The following is a 12446-nucleotide window of genomic DNA, read 5'->3' as shown; positions in this document are numbered from 1 at the left end:
CTTTTGCCTAGACCTCATTGCGATCCTCATTAGGACCTCCAGATCGGATCGATCATACCAAATGCGAGATTAATCAGACCCTTGTCGAATGTGATGATGGTAAGATTGAGTGATTTATCGTGAATCCTGCAGTCGGGATAAATAGCTTTTCTCGAGAGTGAGAGAAAGCCCTTTCGGATTGTAGTCCCCCATTCAGATTACATTCAAGGTATTTACGTTGTGATAACCTCCTTGAAAAGATTTGGTAATGCAAACCTGACAGAACAGTCATACATGAACCACATTACATCACGCATTTTTTTATTCATGCAAACTCAATAGATAGTTTCGCATGAACTCGTTGATGAACTTTAGCGCGTACGTTGGTATATGTTACCGCCGACATCGTCGACAGGTAACGCAGTTCCAATGTTCGAGTCACCTCCCGAGGTCTCGAAATTCATCCGATGGTCATTAAATAAACAGACCTTCCTGGCAAATATCCATCCACCAGGTAATCCTCCAAATCCTCAAATTTATCAAAAGTATCAAACAATTTTCCTCATTGACAAAGTCTCTAGTGAAAACTTAGTAACGTGAGCTGATTCTTACTCACGGTATTGCATGAGCATGATTATTTGCAGCTCCATTTTAAGTACATGAACAGGTATGATGCAATCAACCTAGCCATTATTTAACAATTGCTCAGAAAATCCAGGTAAATTTTCCGAACCCTTCCGAAAATCGACCTTAGTTGTCACTTTAATCCCTCTGTGTGCGTACCGATAAGATTTGTACGACACAACCTCCATATGTGTTTGCACCGATAAGGCTCGTGCAATATATTTGTTTTATGACGACGCTGATAAGGTTTCGCATGGCATAATCCTTTTGTGTACATACTAATAAGGTTTGTATCACACTCATTTTGTGTATGCACTGGCAGGTTTCAGGCGCTACATCATCTCTTGCATTCATGCTAATATGATGATAGCATATATATAGAGAGACTTGCTAAAACAGAGAAGGTCGCAAGAGACATCTTACGGACTCATGATGACCCGTTAAAACGGAGGTGGTCTCAAGAGACATTTTCAGCCGATACGTGACCCGCTAAAATGGAGGAGGTCGCGAGAAGCATCTTACCGACTCATGATGACCCGCTAAAACGGAGGTGGTCTCAAGAGGCATTTTCAGCTGATACGTGACCCGCTAAAACGGAGGAGGTCGCGAAAACCATTTTACCGACTCATGGTAGCTTACTAAAACGATGGCAGCCCCAAGAGACAAAGTGATGCAGCTTGAACCATAACTCAAACACATTTCTTCATTTCAGATTTCACGCTGTCTCGCACTAGAAAGAGGTCTCTAGTAACGGATAAGGCACCAATACCTTAAAATCCTTGCATCCGCAAAAAGAAGCTTGGAAATTAAGAGAATCATCAGCTTATGAGATATCCGGTAAAACAGGTATTTTCTTATGCGATCCATGTGCGAGTTTCTCTAACATGGAAAAAAGAGAAGTTTTGGCACATGTTGTTTACAGTCTTGCATATCATGTATCACTTCATTACATAAAAAATGGGATTAAAACCTTGCCAAAAAGTTCATTCATCATTTGCACTGTCAAAATTTAGGGTTCAATTTTGTCTTTGAGCGAAACCTATACTAGCCTCCGCTCAAAGAGGGGCACCCGTTGACACCTAAATTTTGACTAATCTATTTTTTACATAAAAATTAGAACTAATTTTAGTTCTAAACAAAAATCATCTCACATGTTCATTTAGCGTACATTGCATTGGCATATAATTGGACAAGCAAAACATTTGAGCTCAATTTAACAGGCGTCTAGACTAGACATGTGGCAAAAAATGTACCAAGAAGATTTGGGCTTGAAAGAAATATTTTCTCGGGGACTGTATTGCAAATACTTAAAACTTCGGGGACCGTATTGCAAATACTTATAACCTCGGGGACTGTATTGCAAATACAAAAAGAAGATGGAGAAAGGAAGATGGTGAAGAGAAGATAATGAAGAGAAGATGGAGAAAGGAAGATGGTAAAGAGAAGATAAAGAAGAGAAGATGAAAATGGAAGATGGGGAAATAAAGATGAAGAAGAGAAGATGGAGAAAGGAAGATAGTGAAAGGAAGATGGTGAAGAGAAGATAAAGAAGAGAAGATGGGAAATGAAGACGAAGAAGAGAAGATGAAAATGGAAGATGGGGGAAGTGAAGATGAAGAATGGAGGATGAAGAATTTTGTCTATAAAAGAGGAAGAGTTTTTGAAGAGAAGGGGGATTTTTTTTGGGTGAGAGAGAATTTAGAGAGCTCTTGAGGGGCTTCTTTAGAGAGAAAATTTGGAGAGAGTTTTGAAAGAGTATGAGAGTTTTGAAGCCCGGTGCTACCATTGCGAATTTCTACACCAATCAACACATGCTACAAGGCCATCCTCATCATTCAAGCTCACCGTAGCAAAGGAAAGCTAAGTGATTTCCTAACTACCTCTAATTTTGAATACAAATTAGCCTAGATTTTCAACATTGATTTCTCTACGCTTTATGTTAAATAACAGTTGCATATCAACAATGAGACATCAATGGAACAAGAATAGAAGGAAATAAAAAATGGAGAGAAGATCAACGCCCAAATTGCGTCCGTCCTAATGATTAATTTGCCAAAGCAATTTCCTCCACTAAAGCTAAGTCCTCTTAATTTCTCTAGCTTGATTCAAATCAATTGCACTCTTTTTAGTCTTTTCTTAATTTGTAGAGCCTCATGGAATTATAGCAAGATGAGAAAGAAGCATGAAGGAGAGATAGGACCAAGAAGCTTCTCGGTCTAACAAGCCACCGAACCGGTCCAATGGTCAAGACAAGCCCGGAGCATAAATTTGGTGCAAAAGCTCAAACTCGGGAATAATCTTAAACCTTTTTAATCTCAATTTCGTATAATTTCTTTATTTTGAAAATACACAAAAACTAAAAAAATTTCATAAGAAGAAAAATCCAAAAAAATTGCATCTTTGATCTTCAAGTAGAATTCATCAAATTTGTCAAATTGATTATTTTCATGAAAATGGTACCGAAAGGGCATTAATTAAAAAAAATTAATGTAACTAAGTCCCCGGACTCTTAATCTCTGGTTCGCAAGAATAAAATAGTTCTCCCGCTATTTTATTTAGGTTTCTAATCAACCTACCAAAAATGATTAGTGGCGGCTGCAAAAAATGAAAAATCTTTTGCAAGATAATCACGTGAACCATAAGTTGCGATTTGGTAGAGCTTGGGAGAGTTCGAACTAGGTTAATTAATCTAATTAATTAATCCGGTAATCCATTAACCTAAAATTGGAAACTCGTTCTTTTTTAGGTCGCGATAGAATAACAGATAAATATAATAGTTATCACGTACGCTCTTACTTTTCAGCAGAAACGTAGGCATGTGACACTCTTCTAGACCACGCCTCGGTCCAAAAAAATGAAGATAAGACTATTCCAGTTGGAATTGTGATGAACTTTCGTTTCTTTGAATAGACTTTGATTGAGCTGACCAATTACGATGGGAATGCCATTAATCAACCATTATAGTTTAACTCTTCTACTCCTCTCTCTGTCTGTCTCTGTCTCTGTCTCTCTCTCTCTGGGAATGTCATTAATCAACCATTATAGTTTGACTCTTCTACTCCTCTCGCTCTCTCTCTCTCTCTCAAAGACTAAGGACAGATGATATAGTCCAATTTACAAAACTCAACCATCACCCTTACTTTTCCTAGAATTAGAGTTCTCTTCAATGGCTACCACAAGTTCGTCTTCCCTTTCAAAGAAATTAAGCAAGTCCCGTACTCTTCTCATCTTCATTAGCTGGTCGGGCCGAGGGCTATGGCCCTCCCTCGAACCCGGGCGAGAGCCGGCGGGCCGAGGGTCGGCGGCCTTCGCCCTGGTCCGGCCTAGGGCCACAGCCCTCCCTCGGACCTAGGCGAGGGCCGGCGACCGGCAACCTGGACTCCTTAAATTATTTTTTTTCCTAGTTTTTTTTATATCATTTATATTTAAACCACCACAAATGATGTATCCGTCAACACTAGATTAATGTGAATTCGATCTGTCAAAGATATTGATCACATCGACCTTCCTTACAAGAGAAAAAGTATTTTGTGTGATGGACACATCATGTAACAGTGATGATATTGTGTAAACAATCAATTATTATTAGCTCATACGTTGTAAATCGCATCGTACTTGGCGCTATACATGTATTCAGTCGCAGACCTAGGGGTTGGTGGTGGCCTCGTCCCCTCAGTTCCAAAAGTTTCCTTCATTTTGGGGAAACAATTATCATAAAAGAAACTTACATGTATTATTTTTTATGAGTATTTCGTGTCTCACTCCACTTATATCGAATTCTCGATTCTTCATTGTCTATATGCATCTTACTTCCGATTGATTAAATACACCACGTGACAGTCCATCACATGAAATGCATTTTCTTCATATGGGGGCCGCACCTTGCAATATGTGATCAACCAATTGCACATACACCCCATAACAACTTGCATAATTACAAAAACGAGTGAGAGAAAAGAAAAAAAGAAAAAAAACCAATTTTTTTTTAAAAAATTATTAAAATATTAAAAAATATTAAACAATATTCATGTCGGTATCGGTTGTGCGACGTAGGACAATATTCAACCAAAATTGGCCGGATTGACTCAATTGGCTCAAATGTAAAAGGTTTAGGACTAAATTTGTACTAATGTAAAAGATCTAGGATTGAATTGGCACCAATAAAAGATTTAAGACTGAATTAGCACAAATGCAATGGACTTTCTTGATACTTTTCCCTGCAATTATGAAAACGAGTGGTTTGTAACTTGCTTCCGATTATTGAAACACGAGTTCTCATAGTATCCATCATCACTTCTTTAAATATTTCAATAGTTAACATGGCAATTTGAGTTTACTGGATAATGAAATATCGTGCGCATGACAAATTTTCTTACGGGGAAATTATCAAAGACTGGTCTAATTAAACTTCTCGACCCAAAAAAAAAAAAAAACTACATAGATTTGTATCTATGTCTATCTAGGATTACAAATTATTGCAAAATCTGTGTAATTTGTTTTTTCTACAAACTAAAACAACCCACATCAACGATGATTGATGAGAGGTCTAATTCTCTTCTCTGAATCTCCAAACTACCCTTCAAAATCTTGTCATACTTTCCCCATTTCTTTCGCGCCACTGATTTGAACAAGGTTGTAAATTATGGGGACATAGAAACAGATTGTCCACCAATGATCTGACGTCGAAACTATCGTGTTCCTATCTTTGAATTAAGCCGCATAGCTTGTGACATGCATTGGAGTGTCAAAATGAATCATCGGATCTACACTAACACCATCATGCTTGTTAGAAGAGATTGGGAGGGAAGAAAAAGGGTTCCAAAGACATAATCGTGCTCGGCTGGAGGAGAAAAGACGGGAGGAAATGATTAGGAGAGATTATGAGGGATTGATCCGATTAATCTCATGTACATCCTAAAATCATATGAAGGGATCCGTAGGTATTTGAATGGATTTATGTGAGTATTATAGTTTAGAGGAGGGAGTTGAGTTCTATTTATGGAGTTTGTAACTTATCCACTCATTGTAGATAATGTTTAACTCAGTCCATACTATCCAGCCCCATATCCAACTAGGGTTAGAAAACCTTATATCTTTTCTTTATTAGATCAATAATAAATTACAATAATAATTAATAAAACCCATACAAAATATATTCTAACACTCTCTTTCTCACCTTGAAGTCCTATTTGCCTGACAAAGACAAAAACATGACACTCTTGGAGCCGCCATTGGAAGACCAAGACATCCATCAATTCATGGGACTCGTGGAGCATAAATTTTTGAAATTTCTACACCATTCCTTTGACGTTGTCAGATAAAGATACTTCTGGCCTTTTATAGCACTTTTGATTGCATTGCCTCCTTCTTCAGCTAAACTGCTAAGCAGACTTTGAGTTTGAGCCATGTTCTTCAACATTCTTGTTGTGCTCTCTCTGCTACCAGTTTTGGCTTACGCGCAAGATACCAATTTTGTGTACAGCCGTGTCCGATTGGCCAATCTGAGCCGTGATGGGGTTGCCTCGGTCACCTCCAATGGCCTCCTGAAGCTGACCAACGACACCAAACAGCAGATGGGCCATGCATTCCATCCCGACCCGGTCCAGTTCAAGAACTCGCCGAACGGCTCTGTTTTCTCCTTCTCCACCGCATTCGTCTTCGTGATTCAACCGCAGTATGCGATTCTAGGAGGCCATGGGATCGTCTTCGTGATCGCGCCCCAGAGAGGCCTCCCTGGGTCCCTGCCGAGCCAACACCTCGGCATGTTCAATGAAACCAACAACGGCAACGACACCAATCATGTGTTTGGGGTGGAACTCGACACGATCCAGAACAGCGAGTTTCAGGACATCAACGAAAATCATGTCGGAATCGACTTGAACAGTTTGACATCAGCAAACTCAGCTCCGGCAGGGTATTATGCAGATGGTGGGAAGTTCAAGAATTTGACTCTAATCAGCGGCAAAGCAATGCAAGTTTGGGTGGACTACAATGCAACTGAAACGCGGATCGATGTCACATTGGCTCCGGTCAATGTGCAAAAACCAAAGATTCCCCTTCTCTCTCTTAGGCGGGATCTCTCGTCGATCATCAACCAGAACATGTATGTTGGCTTCTCGTCATCGACCGGTTCAATGCCAACTTCTCACTATGTTCTGGGCTGGAGCTTCAGGGTAAATGGAGAGGCTCAGGCACTTGCCCTGTCCCAACTTCCTAAGCTTCCTCGGATTGGCAAGAAGAAGACGTCTAGAGTACTGACTATAGGGCTCCCACTAATGGTCCTTTTAGTTGTATCCATGTTGATCTCGAGCGTAGTTTATGTAATAAGAAGGAAGACGAAATTCGCTGAGGTCCTCGAAGATTGGGAGAGGGACTACGGCCCGCACCGGTTCAAGTACAAGGATCTCTATATCGCGACAAAAGGATTCCAGGAGCAAGAGCTATTAGGGACGGGTGGGTTCGGTCGAGTCTATAGAGGAATCTTACCCACATCGAAGATAGAGATCGCAGTGAAGAGGGTCTCCCATGAATCGAGACAAGGCATGAGGGAATTCGTAGCGGAGATCATCAGCATTGGTCGGCTCCGTCACCGCAACATAGTGTTGCTCCTCGGTTACTGCCGCCGGAAAGGGGAGTTGCTCTTGGTTTACGACTACATGCCCAATGGGAGCCTCGACAAGTACCTCTATAACCAACCAAAGGTCACCCTCAATTGGAGGCAAAGATTCAGGGTGATCAAAGGAGTGGCATCTGGGCTGCTTTATCTGCACGAAGGGTGGGAGCAGGTGGTGATCCACAGGGATATAAAGGCGAGCAACATCTTGCTAGATGCTGACTTAAATGGAAGACTTGGAGATTTTGGGCTTGCGAGACTATACGACCATGGATCCGACCCTCAATCGACTCACATAGCAGGAACGCTCGGTTATCTCGCCCCTGAGCACATGCGAACCGGCAAGGCCACTAGGAGCACCGACGTGTATGCCTTCGGAGCATTTTTGCTCGAGGTCGCTTGCGGGAGAAAACCGATAGAGCTTCGGGCGGAGGACGTGATACTAGTGGACTGGGTATTTGCTTGCTGGGACCGAGGTGCCATTCTCGAGGCAAGAGATCCGAATTTCGGGGCGGAGTTTGTGGAAGAAGAGATGGAGTTGGTGCTGAAACTCGGATTGACGTGTTCCCACTCAGACCCATCGATGAGGCCGAGCATGCGTCAAGTTTTGCAGTACCTGGAGGGCGATCTCCCGATGCCGGAATTGTCGTCTGTTGGCCTGTCCTCCGGCGGGCTAACGTTCGCTCATCGTGAAGGTTTTGATGATGTAGCCATGTCTTCTCCGTCCACCATGTACAAGGCATTCGCGCACTCATCTTCTTCTGTCGCAGAGTCGCATCTCTCAGGTGGACGATGAGCCTCATGGTTTAGTTCCTAATTTAAATTCTATCCTCTTGTAGAAATCGATCAGGTGTAAGATAAGATCATGTGCAGATGTAGAATACGTAGGGTCTACGAGTCTAGTCCGTGTAAGTATCGCTAAAGTACACGCTCTTATTCTTGATATGGCTCAAATTAGCTTCCGGCGGCAGCCGCCGTTGGCTGCTGCTCCGCAGGTGTAGTTCACTGGTTGGTGTTCTTCGTTTTTGCTCTGCAGAGCTAATCACAATTCCACACATCAATCGGAAATGCTTTTTTATATTTTGTCTCTCTCTCTCTCTCCTCCTCCTCCTCCTCTGTTTTTCCTTTACTCCGTCTCAGTTTCTTCATTGTTTTGGCCGCCCTGCAACTATCTGGTGTCTCCCTCCTCCGTTACAAGATCGAGTCCCCGTCATAGTCCGCTCATCTTCACACTCTCTCGCAGCCACGTCAGCCCCCGCCGGCCACCAAGCACCACGATGGCCGAACGTGTCGGGGAGAGAGAGAGAGTAGGGCGGTGGTTGTGGGAGGTCTCAAGTTGCAGATCAAGAACAGAGGTGGAAGACGAAAACGACCGAACAGAGAGAAGAAGAAAGAGAGAACAGGTTACGTAACGGCACCGTTATCTTTTGTTCCTCTCTAACCAGCAACGTTGTAAGCTTACTTGGTTCACTGATGGCATGACGTCTGATCTTTTGCGTATTCTCTTGGCCTGTCATTGACGCAATGTAATTCTGTTCTCGAAAATAATTTGATAACATTAAAGGCTAATTTGATAATAATTCTGCTCTCGAAAATAATTTCTGAGCAGAAATTATTTTTTCTAATTCTGTTTTCGAGAATAATGGCAGTAATCGCATCAGAAGACGCAAAGCCATCTATGGTCACAAATGCTCTTCACTTTACTAATATGGATTTGATAGAGTAGTATGACAAATGGATAACATCTCAAATATTAGAGAAACTTTATATGTTATCATTCTTGTCAATCACCATTCTCTCACTTTAAGTGTTGCCAACCCGATGTGTCACTAGAGAATATCCTTATGATTTCAGCAAACCCACATATATCTTACCTTTATAGTTAATTGTACTTTATATGTAACAAGACATACGTATATAGCTAAAAAATAAATGCCACAACCATCACTCAAGGTTTACACAATACCTTGAGATTTTAAATAGATATGTATTTAGTATGAAAATAACACATTCATAAACACTTTATTGAATGTAAAAGAGTCAATACACATCAAAACTGTTACTAAATGTAGCATAATACAAATATAAAATTTATTATAGTAAAAAAAACTGAAGAACTCTCACTAAATAATAGAATCTCACGACACTTCTAAGCCCATGTTAATGACATGTCATTCAAATATACATGGACATAAACCTTTAGTTAGTGGATCGGCAAACATATCATCCGTAGAAATATGCGCTACTGCAATGTCACCATTCTGCATGCATTCACTTATGGTAGAAAACTTGACCTCCATATGCTTAGACCCCTTGAGACCTCTATTGTTGTTGATGAAAGACACTGCAGAATTATTATGACAATATAATTGTATGGGCATATTGATAAAATCAAATATGGTCAACTCCCTAATAAGATTTCAGAGCCACATAGCCCGAGTAGTAGCTGAAAAGCATGCCATAAACTCCGCTTGGTAGAGGATAATACCATTTTCTATTTATCACTTTTCCACGATCTTGCATCACCTACCAGCATAAAGATGTATCCTGTTGTTGACTTCTTGTCATCCCGATAACTAGTATAGTCTGAATCTAAATACCCTACTAGCTACGGGTTTTGAACATATATATAAATCAACATATAGTCCACAGTCCTTTTTAAGTACCTCAAAACCTTCTTGGCAGTAACCCGGTGATTGTATCTTGGATTTGACCGATATCTGCCTAGAAGTCCTATTGTAAAAGCAATGTCCGGCCTAGTACAAACTTAAGTATACATGATACTACCAAGCGCACTAGCATAAAGTACATTCTTCATACAAGCTTTCCCAATATCTGAATGAGGACATTGTGAAAGATTCAATTTATCACCTTTGCAGATAGGAGAAATTCCCGATTTGCATTGCTGTGTATTGAATCTTTTCAAAATACGATCAATATATGCCTTCCGAGATAAACCCAAAATGCGGCGAGAACGATCATTGTGGATCTCAATGCCAAGGACAAAAGACGTCTCACCAAGGTCCTTCATGTCAAAGTTCCGTGTCAACATTCGCTTTGTCTCCTATAGTAATTTAATATCGCTGCTTGCAAGTAAGATGTTGTCAACATAAAGAACGAGAAAAAAAAATTTCCTCCCACTGACCTTATAGTGTATATATTGATCTAGCTTGTTCTCAATAAATCCAAAAGAAGTAACAATATTATGAAACTTTAAGTACCATTGTTTAGAAGCTTGTTTCAAACCATAAATAGACCTTTTCAATCTACAACCAGATTACACGAATCATCTGCTGCAAAACCTTTGGGTTATTCCATACAGACCTGCTCATCAAGGTCTTCATTCAAAAATGCAATTTTAACATCCATCTGGTGAAGCTCCATATCAAAATGAGCTACTAAAGTCATTATCACTCTGAAAGAGTCTTTAGAAGAGACTCAAGAAAAAGTTACCTCATAGTCTACTCCTCTCTAAGTGACTCCCTTGGCTACCAGTCTAGCTTTAAATTTCTCAATCTTTCATTTAGAGTCTTTTAGTCTTATACACCCATTTACAGCCGATAGATTTTTAACCTTCGGGCAATTCAACAAGCTCCTAAACTTCGTTATGGTTTGTAGATAGCATCTCATCTTTCATCGTATCTAACCGTAAATTGGACTGAGAACAAGAAACAACTTATGTATAAGTTACCATATCAACAACACAGCCGATATCACAATCATGCTCTCCCAAATATACTATATAGTCTGGTGGTATAGCTGATTGTCTCTGCTCGACGTATCTCCTTATAGGAGCATCTTCAACCTCATTCTGTTCTTGAGAGACATGATGAACTTCATCGGGAACTATTTTTATAACGGGTTCCTGAACTTCAACAGACTCGATCTGTGGTGTAAGGACCTCTACAATTGTCCGTATAGGTAAAGAAAACGACATAGAAGTATCCACCATACTATTATCCTCAATAATCTGTAAGCAATCACCTTTTTCGGCCACATCAAGTTCCAAAAACTCCGTTGTCTATGAATTCACAATTCTTGTATCTCCGTTGGGATTATAAAATCGATACCCCTTCGAATGATTTGGATAAGACATGAATAACACCGAATGCTTATGGAGTCCAACTTACTCAAAGTTGGATTATATAATTTTACTTATGCGGGGCATTCCCAAACCTTCGGATGATTTAGACTAGGCTTATGTCTAGTCCATAATTCAAAAGGAGTAAGTTGTGAAGATTTCGTAGGAACACCATTTAAAATATAAATCGCTGTTTTCAAATCTTCGCCCCACAGAAATTTAGATAAATTAGTTTTGCTAATCATACTCCTCAATATATCCATAAGAGTGCGATTATGCCTTTCAGCTACACTGTTACGTTCGGGACTCCTAAGCATAGTAAACTAAGTCACAATCCAAGAATCCTCTAAGTATTTGGTGAATGGCCCTTTAACCTATTCAACATTGCTATGTCGACCATAATACTCACTATCGCGGTCACATCCGACAATTTTTATGATTTTTCCCAGCTGGTTCTCGACTTTAGTTCTAAAAATCTTGAACTTGTCAAGAGATTCAGACTTTTTCTTAATCAAATACAGATAATTATATTGGGAATAATCATCAATAAATGTGATGAAATAAAAATTTCTACATTACATTACTGTATGGGACTCACTTATATCTGTATGAATGATCTCTAACAAGTAAGAACTTTGGACTATAGTTTCCTTCTTTATTTTAGTGATCTTATCTTTACAGTAGTCTACACATGTGTTTAGGTCACTTTTAAAAGTGGATAATGCATGCATTGATCGGTCTTTCCACTCTTTCCTTAGAGATGTGATCGAGACTTTTATGCCATAATACGTAAGACTATTCCTTAAGTAGAGGTTTTTTGAAAATAACCTGTTCAGCTATATAAGCGACGTATATTTCGGTGGGAGATAAACATAAGCTGTACAATCCATTTGATATAGTGCAATACCCAACTTTATTAGAATTAAAAGTAATAGAAACTACATTGTTTGAAATCTCAAAAGAGTAACCACACATGTCCAAATTTGATACGAAAATTAAATTCAGTCTAAAAAAAGGTACATAAAATGTACTCCTTGATATCAAATTAAAACCATAGTCTAGAATTAAAATAATATCTTCCACGAACTCGACATCAGCTTTATTTTTGTTTCCTACGGTGAGCTTTGATTCTTCCTTATTTGTCTTCCT

At 39.8% G+C, this 12446-nt stretch overlaps 1 protein-coding gene across 1 annotated transcript; it reads left to right on the top strand.

Moving 5' to 3' along the window:
• The first annotated feature begins 5941 nt into the window (after nt 1-5941).
• On the top strand, nt 5942-8293 carry LOC115749532 (L-type lectin-domain containing receptor kinase IV.1-like). Its single transcript, XM_030686386.2, has one exon. The coding sequence runs from the start codon at nt 6009-6011 to the stop codon at nt 8010-8012; it is 2004 nt and encodes a 667-aa protein (XP_030542246.1). The 5' UTR covers nt 5942-6008; the 3' UTR covers nt 8013-8293.
• Nucleotides 8294-12446: the final 4153 nt, after the last annotated feature.

This window comes from Rhodamnia argentea, chromosome 7 (assembly GCF_020921035.1).
Source record: "Rhodamnia argentea isolate NSW1041297 chromosome 7, ASM2092103v1, whole genome shotgun sequence".
Classification (NCBI taxonomy): Eukaryota; Viridiplantae; Streptophyta; class Magnoliopsida; order Myrtales; family Myrtaceae; genus Rhodamnia; species Rhodamnia argentea.
Note: the sequence above shows the minus strand (reverse complement) of the source record. Positions and strands in the feature narration are given on the sequence as shown.

What these genes read in the sequence shown, in the direction of transcription:
- LOC115749532 (XM_030686386.2), top strand. Translation starts at nt 6,009, where the DNA reads ATGTTCTTCAACATTCTTGTTGTGCTCTCTCTGCTACCAGTTTTGGCT.